This window comes from Alexandromys fortis, unplaced genomic scaffold (genome assembly GCF_014885135.2).
Source record: "Alexandromys fortis isolate MF-2015 unplaced genomic scaffold, M_Fortis_MF-2015_v1.1 scaffold_1, whole genome shotgun sequence".
Classification (NCBI taxonomy): domain Eukaryota; kingdom Metazoa; phylum Chordata; class Mammalia; order Rodentia; family Cricetidae; genus Alexandromys; species Alexandromys fortis.
The window spans coordinates 23,584,523-23,600,986 of NW_026067927.1; the positions used below are offsets into that span (position 1 = coordinate 23,584,523).

At 47.2% G+C, this 16,464-nt stretch overlaps 1 protein-coding gene across 6 annotated transcripts; it reads right to left on the minus strand.

Moving 5' to 3' along the window:
* Positions 1-1,071: 1,071 nt before the first annotated feature.
* Positions 1,072-14,799, minus strand: Sdr42e1 (short chain dehydrogenase/reductase family 42E, member 1). 6 transcript variants are annotated; one of them, XM_050144323.1, is made up of 3 exons: positions 14,668-14,799; positions 4,337-4,430; positions 1,072-3,536 (listed from the first exon to the last, which is right to left on the minus strand). In XM_050144323.1, exons 2-3 carry the CDS (start codon positions 4,402-4,404, stop codon positions 2,423-2,425), a joined length of 1,182 nt encoding a protein of 393 aa, XP_050000280.1. In that variant the 5' UTR covers positions 4,405-4,430; positions 14,668-14,799; the 3' UTR covers positions 1,072-2,422. The 6 variants fall into 6 exon arrangements, with proteins under 6 accessions (XP_050000280.1, XP_050000281.1, XP_050000282.1 ...); XM_050144324.1 differs by lacking the exon at positions 14,668-14,799 and adding an exon at positions 14,386-14,549; XM_050144325.1 differs by lacking the exon at positions 14,668-14,799 and adding an exon at positions 13,927-14,379.
* Positions 14,800-16,464: the final 1,665 nt, after the last annotated feature.

The window sequence follows — 16,464 nt, forward strand, 5'->3', positions numbered from 1 at the left end:
TAACATTGATGATGTGGGTCTCATAGCATCAAGTTCAGGGCATTCCCCAAAGAATCCAGGCTCTATTCAAGGGGACCCAGGCAGCCCCCTTGCTTCTCAAATCCTCCTAGAATAACTGTGTGTGCTAGCCACTGCAGCGACCCACTTCACTACTGCCTTCCTGGAGACGAAACCTTGGCACGGTAAAGATTTTCTTCTTCCTGCTCTGATCCTGGGTAACTGTGCGATACCAACATCTTCCGCAGCGGCCAGACAATGCCGCCATTGTTCCCCATTGGAAGCTGCCTTCAGAGCCCACACCCTCCCCATTAGGCAGCACTGAAGTGGAGTGAGAGTGTGATTTCAGATTTCAAAGCGCAGAGAGCTTGAGCACTGCCCTTAACTGTCAGATCTGAGCCTTGCCCTCTACGTCCCTCCGTTCTCTTGCACTGGAATGTTACAGGCACTGAGCACACACGGCCGCGGCCTCCTAGGGAACACACTCCAGACATTTCAGAGAGTTCAGTAAGAATAGGGCCCTTGAAAGAGAATACTCCTAGGAAAAACTCCTTCGGAAGGACTGTACAGTGACAGTACTGGGAAGTGGTGGCCTGCGTGTGCTGCAGATGTCTAATTTAACCTTCAGAGGGGTCCTGTGCAGCAGGCTGTCTGTCGATCTCTCTGCTTCAACACAAATATGACCCATGGTCACACAGGGAGGGATGGTCTTGTACCATAAACGGCAGGGATTTTAGAGGACCCTAAAACCTATGCTGTGCACAGTCACATCTTCCCTGGAAGTAGCCACTGCCCCCTGAGATTGGTCTGTTAGGGATACAAGCCAAACGTCAGTTTGGGTCGTTCCATATCAGTCTGAATTTCACTGTTTTATGCACAAGCAATGTATGAGGTGAACACGGGTTCCTATTTGAGATATCCAAGTTAGAATTTTTAATCCAACTAATGCCCTTCCCTGGCTCCAGCTAGGGTTCAAGGGCACAGAGACCAAACTTCAAACTTATCTTTGTGTCTTCTTGTCTCCCAACAGGGTCAGTTGGGGCAGAGGAAAGTAATGAATAGTTAATCCAAGAATCCACCTTTTCCCTTTTTTATTAGCATGTATTATATATGACAGTTTCATTAGGACAGTCTCACATTTATAAAGTGTAGCTTGATCATCTTCACCCCTCCCCATACCCTCTTTGGTCCCACTCCCATTGATTTCTTCCCTCTTCCTTCCTAGATTCCATTCTAAACCATCTCTCTCTGTCTCTGTCTGTCTGTCTGTCTGTCTGTCTGTCTGTCTGTGTGTCTCTGTCTCTTTCTGTGTCTGTTTCTCTCTGTCTTCGTCTCTCTCTGTCTCTGTGTGTATGTGTCCCAATGAGTTTTATTAGGACTGCTCACAGGAGCACAGAGCAACTTAGCCACGACTATACCACTAGAGAAAGTCTCTCTCTCTCCTCAGAAACCGCCAGTGGCACTCAGTTCTTCTCCCTCCCATGGAAAAATGGTGACATGCCCTGTCTTGTGCAGTCTAGAAAAGGCAGTCATAGCTACCGTTAGTTCTGAGGACAGAGGTCATGTCACTCTCGGAAGACAGACTCCAAGGCTCCTCCCCTTCTTCCAGACTTTGTATTCTTTCCACTGCTCTCGTGACTGAGTCCCCTGAGACTTAGAGGGGGTGATACAGATGTCCTGTCTGTGGATGAGCATTCAACACTCACCTCTCCTAGGCACTTTGACCGGGTATGAACTGCTGATCACTACAGAGAGAAACTTCTCTGATCCCAGCTAAGAGCAGCCCTAACCTATGGGTATAAACCTAAACCTATAGAAATCAGTTTTATGGGCACAACTTCTCTACCTAGCAGAATAACAGTAGTGGGCCCCACTTGGCTATGACCTTTTTATGAGTTTCTGGACAGGGTTTACAGCACCAGGAGCAACCCCCCTCCCATGGAGCAGGTCTCTAATCCAATTAGGAAGTAGTTGGTTAGTCCCCTAATGGAATGCCACTATTGCACCAAAGGTTACACCCTGCCTGTCATTGGTATTGCAATAGGCACGGTCTATAGCCGAGCTACTGTTCTCCTCCAGCAGTCTGCACAGAACCTTCTGGCACCATGAGATTTAGCAAGCAGTTCCAGCTTGTGCTGCAATTAAGGAGTATGGTGCCTTCTGCAATAGGGCCTTACCATCTAGTTCTTGAGGTCATCCAGGAGCACTGGCAACAGCCAACATTGTTTTGGAAACATTAGGGGCATCTCTGACCAATAGTTCATAAGGAGGTAGCCTATCCCTGGCCATGGGGTTTAAAGATTCATTGTTAAGGAGTAATTTGAAGACCCAGGAGTGGTAGCAAATAATGCGAAACATCTTTAAAAGCCTGCATCCTTGAAAACCACCCCAGAGAGTAGGCTCACCTCCTGCGTGTAGTTTCTCTTCACACTGACAGAACCGTGGAAGGAGGGAGCCAGGTCAGAAGAGATAGCGCCAAGAGTAGGACCAGAATTCCGTCCCACAGAATAAACTCTGAGTCTTGACCTCCAGACCTTCTACCGTGGCCGTGGTCTTTAAACCACTCTACCACCTCCTGCAGGTCAAACACCTGAGGCTCATAGCCTAGCTCTTTCTTGGCTTTCTCTAAGCTGAAGTAATGCGTGACACCCGTTTTATAAACCTCCGTTCGGGTGAGGAAGGGCTGGAAGTTGTAGAACCTGCCCAGAATGAAGTAGGCTATCTCTATTAGGAAAGCAAGGCCGTAGATGAGGGTGAGGGGCAGGCGGGTGGATGGGAATGTGTAGCCTAGGCCCTCAACCAGGGGCCGAAAAAATTCAAAGCTATTCACAGGTCTACCGTCTGAGATGAAGTAGGGCTGCCCAGAGGCAACATGGCCCTTATCAGCTCTCAGAGCCTCGGAGGCCAGGATGTGAGCTTGCACCAGGTTATCCACATGAACAAACTCAGCCAGACTATCGGGATCCCCGTACACAAATCTGAACAGGCCCCTCTCGATGTAACTCACTATCCTGGGAAGGTGTCTTTGCTCTCCCGTCCCATAGATGCCGGCTGACCTTAGTGCACAGGTTCTGAGGACACCATTGCCTTGCTTGAAGGCCGAGCCATTGGCTTCCAGCACCTTCTTCTCTGCAATGGATTTGGTTCGGGAATAGTGATCTGGGTGCCGGTGAAGAGGCAGGTAGGGCAGAGATTCATCCCCGTTTCTGATGACTTGACCTCCGAAGATGACATTGAACGTGCTTGTGTAAACTAACCTGGGCACTCCTCTCTCTAGACAGGCCTGGAGGATGTTGTTGGTACCTCCCACATTGACCTCTTCAATTAGGGTATTGTTCAGTTGCTCCCTCCCAGACATCCCATAAGAGGCGACGTGAAACACACACGCAATCTCATTGTCCTGGAAGGCTGTCTCCACGTCTGAGAGGCAGCGGATGTCTCCACGGACGAACGTGATCCCCTCTGGAAGGTTCTGGGCAGGTTGGCTGATGTCAAACAGAACCACACGGAGTCCTCTCTGGTTCAGAGCACAGCCGAGGCTGAGGCGAGAAAGATCAGGGTTAGGTCAGGCCACCCTCCAGCTGTGTCTAGGGAAAGAGTACGAAATAACTTGCCAGGAAGGTAGAAAATCTTGTTAACTTATCCTGAGTCACTTACCTGTGTATTCATTACTGCAGGTCTCATTTAAATTTTGAAAACAAAACAAAAAAGCAGGAATCCTCTCAACGACGTAAATGACAATGACATCATTGACAATGACACTGTCACAGGTGACAGAATGCCTGCTGTGGTGTAAAAGTGAACCATCTCCCACAGAGTCTTTGGTTCCCAGCTAGTGGCAGTGATGCTGTTTTGGAAGTTTATAGACCCTTAAGAGTTGGAGCCTTGCTGGAGTAAGTGGGCCACCAGAGGGCAGGCCTTGAGGATGATAGACAGACCCAGCTTCCTGTTGGCTTTCTGCTTTTGGGTTTCAGGGGCACAGTCTCACATTCCTCTTTGCGTGTCTTTCCCGCATGGGGCTGTACCCCATTAAACCACAAGTCGCGCTAAACTTTCCTCCCTTACACTGCTTCTTGTCGGGTATCTGGTCACAGTGATGAGGAAAGAAATGAATACGGCTTTTTTTTTTTTAATATCTTTGGTGAAATGAATAATCATCAGGTTTTAAAAATGATTTTTCTTGAGGTGGAATAAACCTGTGCTTTTCAAGTTTCAAGTCTGAGCAGGGAGCACCGGAGTTAACTTTTGGTTTAGCACTATACCAACATGTCAAAGTCCGCGAGAATCGAAAACTATCCAGTCAAATAGTTCCGCGATGATATTTTGTAGGTGAACTTACCGGAAGCCAAAATATCCACTTCCTCCCGTTATGAGTACAGTTTCCTCTGGGTACCTTAGGGAGTCCATACCAGACGGCAAAGGGACAATGGGACCTGCAGGAAGATGCCACAACGTTCTGATCCCGTTTAAACACGTTTCTCCTTTGTTCTGAGCTAACAAGAAGAGAAAGGTGACTGACCTGCTCCTCAGCGGTATCACGTGTACCCAGCATGTGGGAATCTCTGGTGACATAGCCAGCACCGAGAAACCCAAGCCAAAGGACAGAATACGCCCGCGCAGGATACACTTTGAGGCACGTGGCTCCAGTCACACCTGCGCTACTTTAGCTACTCCCTCCCTCCCCCCGCCCCTTTGCTTTTTGGCTTCCAATTCTTCCCCATGTAATATAAACATAGACATGTCTTCCTTGCCTACTTGACAAAGTGAGTGTTAAACAAACAGAGTGTGGGTGCTTTCAAAACCACGAATCCCTTTTGAACAAAAGGCTTTACTCTTGATTTCTGGAACTGATCAGGGCCTTTGGAAAGAATTCACTTAAAAACTGGTTGAGAAAAGGATTTCTTCCTGGCACCAGAAAACCCAAGATAGAGCTCTGCAGAAGTCTCCGGCATCTTCAGCATGCTCTGCTTGAGGTTGGTTTATTAACTCCGTACTTAAAAACAGAGAGAAAAATTCCTTCCTCTATCTAATCACACCCTCCACCCTGGCCATCTTTCCGACGCATCAAGGGAGAGCGCTCAGTGCATTTGACAGGGTGGGAACCTTGCTTCTGTCTCCCTCCTTATCGGTTTACTCTCCCGCAGATTCATCTCAAGGCCCAGGACTACTTCCTTTCTAGAACGTAACAACAGAAATGGGCTAGACGTCTCATTCCACATAGGCGAGAAATGGACCTAGGGGTGCACATGTCTCCTAAGGCATGGGAACAACACAGTCTTCTTTCCCCACTTTCTTCCCCTCCTTCCCTCCCTCTCTCAGTGGGGAGATATTTGGGTATGGTTAGACAGGTGGTCTACAAGTAACCAAGAGTTCAACCAGCGCCCCTTCCCAGCCAGGTGCCCATTCGTGACGTTGACCACTGTATATGCAGATGGTTTTGAACAACAAAGAACACGATCCAGATGTTAGTGGAACAGCGTGGGCTGGGCTGACACAGGAAGAAGGGCACATGCGCAAAGAGCTGTGTGGCATCAGCATGAGCACACAGGTCAAACTAATAATACTAACGACACAAGGTTGGAGGTAGCAGCTGGGGACACCGGGTAGGCGCCTTAGCCTTGAGATGATGGTTTCGTGAGCTTGGCTGAGACGCTTTGCTTTCTCTAAACCTTACTTTGCTGTAAGCTGTGTGCTGTTGTATTTCAGGATGTCTTCATGCTTCTAGAAGAGCAACAGCATATAGCAGAGAGAATGAGGACACAGAGAGACAGGCTGTGGCACTCACCACCAGTGTCACACTGTTCCCTGGGCACTTTATGAGCACATGAACTGCTAAAAAAAACCCGCAACATTATCGCCTCGTGTGCCAGTCGAGAGTAAATAACTCTCCCATGCATACCCAATGGATAGTTGACACTGCGAGCCCATACTCTTAATCTTAACCCCCGAAACACGAACTTTGAGGGAAGAGAACGGTGTCTAGGTTCTCTTTAGTTATATGACTTTAGATCAGTAAATCACTCTGAGCCTGTGCCTTCATCTAAAAAGTTGAGCTGAGGACAAGCTCACAAGTTTATAAAGACAAGATGGGATAATGCAGACAGAATACCCCAAACATACCTCATGGGGCATAGTCACCCCATAGATGTCATTGCTTGTTTCCTTTCTTCCTAGCTCTGATGTGTGTCCATTCTGTCCAGTCATGATTAGAGCTCTCAAGACAAAGGGTTATAGAGGGCAACTTGTCCTAGAAATCTGTGCATCGTGTCTCTAGCCAGTGAGGCTAACAGGATCATTCATGGAAAACGATCACATTTATAGATAAGGCTCCCCAACTGTGTCAGAGGTGCGAGGCAAGAACCATTCAGAGATCTGGGCAAAACAGTGTGGAGGACAGCGGCTGGGTTCCAAGAAGCAAGTGCCACCGTTAGGCTACAAGAAAATTCGTGAAGACCATACATGAGTGAGCACCTCTTTAATATATCAAAGGTGACCTTATAACAGTATGTGCCTAAGAACTTTAAATCTTTGAAGAAAGAAATTGAAGAAGATGCCAGAAAATGGCAAGATCTCTTATGCTCTTGGGTAGGTAGAATTAACATAGTAAAAAATGGCAATCTTACCAAAAGCAATCTACAGATTCAATGCAATGCCCATCAAAATCTCTGCAAAATTCTTCACAGACCTCAAAAGAACAATACTCAACTTCATATGGAAAAAGCAAAAAACTTAGGATAGCCAAAATAATCCTGTACAACAAAGGAACTTGTGGAGGCATCACAATTCCTGACTTCAAACTCTACTACAGAGCTACAGTACTGAAAACAGCCTGGTATTAGCATAAAAATAGACAGGAGGACCAATGGAACCAAATCAAAGACAGGAATATCAATCCACACATCTTTGAACACCTGAATTTTGACAAAGATGTTGAAGTAGGAGTGGCAGGGCTGCGTCCCCGGCACCCGGCTGCCCGCATGGCTAGGTTATGCCCTGAAATAATTACACGGAAACTGTATTTTTTTAAACACTGCCTGACCCATTAGTTCCAGCCTCTTATTGGCTAGCTCTTACATATTGTTCTAACCCATTTCTAATATTCAGTGTAGCCCACGAGGTGGCTTACCAGGGAGGATCTTAACCTGCGTCTGTCTGGAGTGGGAGAATCATGGCGACTCCTCACTCAGCTTCTTTTTCCCAGCATTCTCTTCTGTTTACTCCACCTACCTAATTTTCTGTCCTATGAGGGCCGAGGCAGTTTCTTTATTATTAACCAATGAAAGCAACAGATAAGATACAAGACCCACCTCCATCACAAAGAAGCAAAAAATATAAAATGGAAAAAAGAAAGCATATTCAACAAATGGTGCTGGTATAACTGGCTATCAACATGTAGAAGAACGAAAATAGATCCACATCTATTGCCATGCACAAAACTCAAGTCCATATGGATCAAAGACCTTAACAGAAAACCAACCACACTGAACCTGACAGAAGAGAAAGTGGGAAGTATACTTGAATACATTGGCACAGGAGACCACTTCCTAAATATAACCCCAGTAGTACAGACACCAAGAGAAACAATTAATAAATGGGATCTCCTGAAACTGAGACACTTCTATAAAGCAAAGGACATGGCCAACAAGACAAAACAGCATCCTACAGAATGGCAAAAGATCTTCACTAACCCCACATCGGACAAAGGACTGATCTCCAAAAAAAATACACAAAGAACTCAAGAAATTGGTCATCAAAAGACCAGACCAGATAACCCAATAAAAAATGGGGTACAGACCTAAACAGAGAACTCTCAACAGAGGAATCTAAAATGACTGAAAGACACTTGAGGAAATGTTCAACATCCTTAGCCAAAAAAGAATGGCCAAGACCAAAAACACTGATAACAACTTGTGCTGGAGAGAATGTGGGGTAAAGGGAACACTTCTGCATTGCTGGTGGGAGTGCAAACTAGTACAGCCCCTTTGGTTATCAGTATGGCGATTTCTCAGAAAAATTAGGAAACAACCTTACCTCAAGACCCAGTAGTACCACTTTTGGGTATATACACAAAGGATGCTCAATCATACCACAAGGACATGTGCTCAACTATGTTCATAGCAGCTTTGTTTGTCATAGCCAGAACCTGGAAACAACCTAAATGACCCTCATCTAAAGAATGGATAAGGAAAATGTGGTACATTTACACAATGGAGTATTATACAGTGGAAAAAGAATGACATCTTGAAGTTTGCAGGCAAATGGATGGATCTAGAAATTATCATACTGAGTGAGGTAACCCAAATCCAGAAAAATCCAGAAAGACAATTTCAATATGTACCCACTTATAAGTGACCTTTAGACATAAAGCAAAAAAAAAAAAAAAAAAAAAAAAAAAAAAAAAAAAAAAAAACCTACAATTCACAATCCTAGAGAACCTAGACAACAAAGAAACCCTAAGAGAGACATGCATGGATCTAATCGACATGGGAAGTAGAGAAAGACAAGATCTCCTGAGTAAATTGGAAGCATGGGGATCATGGGAGAGGGTAGAAGTGGAGGGGAGAGAAAGGAGGGGAGCTAAGAATAATATATAGCTCAATAAAAAGGATTAATTTTTTAAAAAAAAAAGATAAACAAAAACAAAAAGTTTATTTTTTAAAAAATATGTGTCTGTATGTGTGTGCACACACATATATACACATATATGTATTTGTTTATTTCTATATTTTGTGTATGAGAGTTTTAACTGTATGTATTCATGTGTATCGTGCACGAAGTACCTGTGGGGGCTAGAAGAAGGTGTCAAATGCCCTTGTACAGGAGTGAAGGCCGTTGTAAGCAGCCATGTGGGTGCTAGGACTGAAATCTGGGTAGCCCTCTGGAAGAGCAGTCAGTGCTCTTAACCACGGAGCCATTTTATCTTTTGCAACACTTGGGTCAGAGCACAGCTCTCACACACGCAAGGCGCGTGCTCTACCACCAAGCCACAGCCCCATCTTGTTTTCTGAGAACAGAATGCTCACGCTTGGCAGTGCCCATGACAGCAAGTGTCACCAATTCTGCTGTGGGACACCATTGCATGACTTTTAGCCCTCCTGCTGGGGACGACTGACTGGTGTGTCCAGACTTTCGACCTTTACCTCCATCACCTGTCTCAACGGCCCACTCTTCTCCCATAGACCTTGCACTTGAGTCACGTGGATCGTCTCTTCTTCCCGGCAACGTGCCAGGCTCTCAGGTGCGCCCTGTTCTCAGTGCAGTGTGACGCATGGCTCTTGCAGGTCCCGGCCGGGTGTAGCTTCCTCAGCAGTAAGACCTTCCTCAGAGAGGCTTCTGCTCACTCGTCTCGGCTCCCCTTGCCCTACAGTTGCTCTGGACGGCACCTTTTTCATGGCAGATAACTGTGTGCCTTTAAACTGTCCCAGTCCTCCTAGGATGCAAATGCTAAGAGAATCAGGTCCTTCCTTTCCACTGGGGTATTCCTTCACAGAACCCAGAAATGGGCAGATTCCCAATAAATATTCACTCAACTTCTGGATGATTCTTAACAACACAAAACAACCAGTTTAGCAAAACTGTGACAGACTCAAATGAGCAAGGCTCCGAGGTGTCGAGTAGCTATTGTTGTCCGTGCTGTTAAATGCTTCTTTTAACTTCCTAAAACATGCTGAGTTCAGAACGAGACAGATGCCAGGCTCATGGACATCGGGCCCTGGCACTGTGGCACTTACAATGGGAACATAGACCTGCTAACATCCAAAGAACGCTCTCAGGAGAGCTGTATTCGGGCTCATAGCTGCCGTAGGAGTGTAACACTGTGGCCAGTTGGCTCAGCATCATAGCATTGAGATGCCAGGGCTGGGAGGTGGACTGAAGCAGATCTTGGAGTCAGCCTGCCTAGCCTAACCGAAGAGCTCTAGATCCTGGCAAGAGAGTCTGCCTTAAACGTCAGTGTGAATGGTACCTGAAGGATGACATCCAAGGGTCTCCAGACAGACAGATGGCAGGCAGGCAAGTAGACAGACAAGTAGGCATCTCTCTCTCTCTCTCTCTCTCTCTCTCTCTCTCTCTCTCTCTCTCTCTCACACACACACACACACACACACACACATACACACAAAATGACTACTAACAAGACGCCCGATCACAGAGTTTGAACAGTTTTAAATATCCCCACAGAAAACCACTGTGAGGAATCCCAAACATGGATAAGGCCTCTAAGAGTCCAATTAAAAACTTGTGACAGAAATATCTGGAACTGTTCTTTGCTTTTATAACCACACATTCCAATTCAGTCAGAAGCCCAGGGGTCAGGAATGTCCAGTCATGAGTGCCTCGGAAATTTGCCAGGCCTATTGATGCTACCCTCATTATCTTTCTGCGAGTTTCAGAGAGCTCTGAAGCAAGGATCTGCTGAACTGACCTATGGGAGGACCGAAAGAGAAAGGTTAATGAAATTCCTAATTTAGCAAGACAAACAACCCCAGAAATAAAGCTTGCCCTCCAGGTTGAGAAAATCTTCTGAGGCCTGGAGCCACAAGGGGCACCCTAGCGAGCGACCTCACGCATAACAACAATAAGACCATTAAAAAAAAAAAAGAGGTTGGAAATGTGAGCTTTGCTACTTAAATGTGGGGATCATCAGAACCCCAACACCCACAGAAAAGCCAGGCACAGTTGAGCGTGTCTGCAAGCCCAGTGATGGAAGGCAAGAGACAGGCGGATCTAGACAGTGGCCAACTAGTCTAGCTGGAAATGGAACCCCACGTTTAGTAGTAGACTCTGTTTTAAAATAGCAGCGTGGAGAGTAGTGGACTCTAGGTGTCCACATGCACAGGCGTGAACACACACACACACACACACACACACACACACACACATGCAATACACCCAAACACGCGTGCATCTGCCACAATAGACGTTTACCTCACATTAGAGAGAGGGGAGAGGGGGAAGAAGAAGGGGGAAAGGGAGAGAAAAAAATCAGCAAAATCAGTCTATAGAAGCCCCAGGAAATTCTCCTGAGGGCTAAGGCAGGAGGAGGAAGCCTATGCAGTATCTCTCCACCCGTTTGCCCATTTCCAGATACTAGAGTTTCTGTTTTATTATCTAGTCTCCCTCTGACCCCTCCTGGGGTCACACGGGATGACTGCACCTGCTCGGAGGCTCTTCCAAAATGGAGCTTTGCTCAGTAATTGCTTTTCTGTTGGGATGGGGGAGGCAGCATCTGACCCGAGCTGTCATTTTCTCAGAAACAGGTTAAAGTTAAGCACATGATTAAGGGGAGAAAAAGGAATCTTAATTGCAAGGAGGAGAAAGAAAGAAGTTTCAAATCTGCCTGACCTCTTGATAATGCTAAGGTGAAGCCGGGGTAACAGTTGGACATCTCACAGGGGAGTTCGAGGCAGAAAGTAATGAAATATGACCGGGAGTGCTTTAGATTCACAAAGACCTAATTAAGTCTAAGGATCAGTAATAAAAACCTAAGATTATGCACACCGCTCCTCCAGCCCTGTGGTTCAAAGCCTGCATGCCGCTCAACCCCTGGCACCACGACTCAATGCAGACGCAATTAGCATTTGGCCAAGGGCTCTAAAGCGGCAAGAGTTTAAGACGCCCTCACGCTAGAGGTGGCCTTTTGTTTTTGTAGTGCTGGGGAGGGGACCCAGGGCCTTGTATGCCAGGCAAATACTCAACCACTGAACCAAGTTGCCTAAGGAACTTAGTTAACAGCAGCTGGGTTGGAGCCATGACTCAGTAGGTAGGTGGAGGCGTACCAAGCAAGGTTATCTGGGTTCCCTCCCCGCATACTGTATAAAGAGGGCACGGCAGTGCAAACCTGTAATCTCAGTTCTCTGGCGGTAGAGCTAGGAGATTCGGGCAAAAGAGGTTAAAGCCAATCTGTAAAAAACAAATAAATAAACAACCCCCCTCCCCCCCAAAAAACTGTTTTCATAGAGCTAAAGCACCCACCTGTTATCCCAGCCAGAGGCAGGGGGATCACCACTTCAGGTTCGTCCCTGGCTATAGAGATGACTGTATCTCAAAAAATTCCTGGGCTCAAGAGACTGTGCCTCAAAAAGTGTAACACTGCCCCAATTCATTATAAGGGAAATTAAAACACTTCCAGGGGGTGCGACCTTATAATTAGGTGTCTTTGGTTTTTTAAAAAAGTACTCATCAGAAGGAAATGTCCTTATGGTCCTGGGTCCTGGGTCCTGGGAATCACGTGAGATGACAGGGCTTATGAGCTGGTGCTGTCTGTGTCCCATGAGAGGTGCAAAAAGGCTGTATTTGTGGCTACTCTAATGTAATACGGATGAAGATGTAGCTGTCAGTAAAAGAGAGGTGAGGCGTAGACTCTAAAGGTCAGGACAGATAGCACCGCATGTGGTGGATGCTGGCGGGCAGGTGGGCATCACCTGATGTGGGTCAGTTCTTCTGGTCCAACCGCCAGCCCACACTTCCCTTACCTAGATATCTGTTACACAAAAGGCCCTCATAATTCTTTCTATTGCTGCCCTAAAGGAATGAAATGACGTGTCTTTTATTTGGACGCGTTTCTGCATGTGGAGGTCTGAGCCATCCCTCCACCCTCCTCCCCTGCTTCTTTACTTTTTATTATTTTTAAAAAAAGGGACACGACGGTGCATGCCTGTGAGTTTCTGCCACCTATGTGCAGGTGCCCGTGGACCTCCTGCATCTGGAGTTACAGGGGTTGTGAGCCACCAGATGTAGGTTCTGGGCACTGAACCCAGGTCCTCTGGGAAGAGGAGTATGTGCCCTAACTGCTGAGCCATCTCCAGCCCCAGTTCTCCTCCCACCCATGTTTTTTAGACAGGATCTCTCAAGGGCTGGACTTAGTGATTTGGCTTGTCTGGCTACCCAGTGAGCCCCAAGAATCCATCTGTCTCCATCTCCCCAGGACTAGGATTTCACACATGTACCACCATAGCTAGCATCCGTCTGAGGTCTTTATGCTTGTATAACAGGCATTTTTTGGCAAGTGCCTTACTGATTGAGCCATCTTCCTATCCCCCAAACCATTTTATAATTGCTATTACCGATCTGCTTTTCAAATTACCCTGGAAACCCTATGTGAATGTAGACTCCTTCTCTAGAACCATCTTCAGGGACGAGGAGAATCTAGAAGACTGGAGATCAATAATCTAGACGGAGTGAACATACCCCACAGCTTTTCAAATAGCCTTCGTCCTCTCTGCTACTCTCGTGCCTCTTTCCATCCCGAAGTCAGCGTGGCTGCTACTCTGTTCTACCGCAGCGGTGTTTCCTGCCATTTTGTGAGCCCTTATCATGCCAGGCACTGTATTACAACTTGCTTATAAATTTTGTTACTGAGCGCCCATCACTGCCCTAAAGAGACAGTACTAATTAGCAGGCACCATTTTGCAGACAGAATGATCAACTCCAAGTTCCATAGGTGGTGCGTGGATACAGGTGTATCCACTGAGCCCAACGACCGTCTGACTCCATTACTCATGGCTCAACCACAGCAGCCCCAGGGGGCTGGGCAGAGTCCATGACCTGGAGCAATAGGTATAGAGTCCACGTTAATCTGAACTGTGTGTGATTTCACAACCAGCACCTTCTGCAACGGTTCAGGAGGGCAAAGGAGAAGCTGCCTCATCTCCTCCTAGGAAGTGGGATGCACGACACACAGCATTAAAGTTCTGATTCTGGGAGTCATAGGTCCTGGATTTAGATCTACCATCCGCTGCTTGTGGGACCCTGAATCCTAGCCTCCTCCTCCCTACAATGAAAATCACAGCAACTATGGCTACACGCGTTGTTTAGTATAGGCCAGAACTTTTAAAGGCGTACCACTGATGCTCCGGCGCAGTCCTGAGGCCACAATTAGACTCATCTGATTCCCAGAGATGAGGAAAACAGTTCTGATACCATACTCACAAATCCAGAGCTTGAATCAGTCCCGCCGACTCTGACCTCAATGCATAGGGCCCAGCGTTGGTGCTGGGACAAGCCCTGCCCACTTCATCCTTCCAGTGGTCCCTTTTGCATATGACTCACACGCCTGGCTTAGCACATACCTAATATGTCTCTTCTTATAACAATAAATCTTTGTAATTGGAACCTCAGTTTGCCACTGTAACTGGGAGATCCAGATCACTTGTCACAAAGAGCTAGTGTCTCCCCCATCCAAGTGACGTGAAAGAAAGCCTTGACTTGATTCTGGCTCGGTACCCGTGGGAGGCTTTCTGCATGGGGCCTACTGTCTGTACAATTAGATCAAAAAGCTGAGGAGGGGACCTGGTGTCTACGAACTTGACATTCTAGATGGCTCAGCTGCACGAGCACCTGAGAAACAGAGAAGATCATGTCCCTGCCATCTAGGTTGGTGCTACTCACAACCATATCCCAGAGATGTCACTTGTCACCCTCCACAGCCACTTGTCACCATCAGCAGGCACCGGTCACCCTCAACCGTCAGCTATCACCTGCAAGTACTGCTTGTAACTCTCAAATGCCACCTGTCACCCTCAACTGTCACCTTCAGCTTCAGTCACCCTCGGCTGGCTGCCACCTGTTACCCAGCAGTCTCCTGTCACGAGCCCAGTCAAAGTCCATTTAGGACTGCCCTGCCACACCAGAAGAGGGTGACCACAGCCCTTGCGACCCCGGTTCACTCACAGAGGCAGACGACAGCGTGACCTGTAGATGCAGGATGGACGAGAGAGCCAACTCAGCCTCTGGTGCCTTGCTGTCCCTGGCTCTGGGGCAAAAGCTGTCAAACTGGCTCCTGAAGACACTTCCGGGTTTATCTAGGAAACCTGGAGGTCCAGGCTTCTCTATGATGAGCCTGCTGATCCTTATCTGTGCAGCAGCCGCAGCAGCAGCAGCAGCTCGCTCCGCAAATCTTCCCAATTTCCCAGCCAGTGTGCTCCAGAGTCCTTCAAGAGGGTCATCTAAACTCCTCTCCCTACCTCCACTCTGCTTCCAGGCTTTCACCTCTTTGTGTACCCCCACTAACGAGTATAGACTGATGAAAGACGGGGTTTGGCTCAGTCAGTTTCCTTGGGGGGGATGAAAAGATGGGTGGGCAGGCGACTAGATAGATGTGTGGATGCATGGATAAATGCGGGAATGGACAGGTGGGTGGGTGTGTAGATGGGTGGGTATGTGAATGGGTGAACGGGTACGTGGGTGGACAGAAAGAGAGGTGGGCGGATGGATGTGGAGGTAAACAAGTGCATGGCTGAGTGGGCGGGTTGGCGGAGAGGTGCGTGTATGGATAGATGGGTGCGTAAACGCGTGGATGGATGTGTGGGTGGATGGGTTGATGGACACCTGTGTAGGAAATGAATGGGCGATGGATGGAGGTCTGTAAAGCAACCGAACATTCACTCTGCAAGTATCTTTAAAAATATTTTATTTTATGTGCACGACTGTTTTGCCTTTCGTGTTTGTGCGCCACATGCCTGCCTGGTGCCCCAGGAAGTCAAAAGAAGACCTCAGATCTCCTAGAACTGAAGTTATAGGGAGTTGTGGGCCACCATGTAGGTGCTGGAAACAGACCCTGGGTCCTCTGCAAGAGCAAGAAGTATTTTTCACCACCAAGCCATCTCTCCAGCCCCTTCTCACACCCTTTTAAAATCTGTTTTCTCTGAGCTTTGGTATCTATCTGTGCATATATTTGACTGTGTCCCTGATCTTCTAGTTTTCCAGCGCCACATAAACCTCGTTAAACCTTGATGGTTTAACGAGGCAGAACACACCTTCGCTCCTGAAGGACTTAGAGGCCGCATGGAGAGAAAGTTTTCTCCCTGTTAGGAATGCCTTATGCCTTCTCATTAGGGCTGTGGGCTTATGGAAAGCAGCAAGTCTGTGCACGTATCCCACAGAGACTCTTGCCTTATATGGGACCCAGGCCACAGGGTTTCATTTTGGTAACTGGAAGGATGGAAATTTTGACTTCAAGTGTCTTTCTTTCTTTCTTTCTTTCTTTCTTTCTTTCTTTCTTTCTTTCTTTCTTTCTTTCTTTCTGGTTGGATTTTTATCTAGTGGGTTGTGGAAAGGGAAAGGGGGAAGAGCAGAGAGAGAGAGAGAGGCAGAGAGAGAGAGAAATGCGGGGGGGGGGGGAGAAGTGGGGAGAAGGGACAGAGGCAGAAGCCGCCTCTTTGGGAAAGAGATGGAAAAGCTCAAGTGCTTTTCTCATCAACAGAACTGGTCCCACACTTGGACTCAAAGGGGCTTGCATGAATTACGCCGTCACTTCTTAGTTTTCCTTAAGAGTAATGCATAAAGACACAAGGTAAACTCGAGCCCTAGGATGCAAAAATGCATGGAGGCCTGGTGAAGAAAGCCAAGATGCTGATGTGACCCCGGCTTTTCTGGATGGCTGGTCTCAGCTGCAATCTGATTATGGGCCTCAGGAGATGGAGACAGGGTTGTACTCGGTGGTCCCCAGGAACAACTTTTCTGTGACTC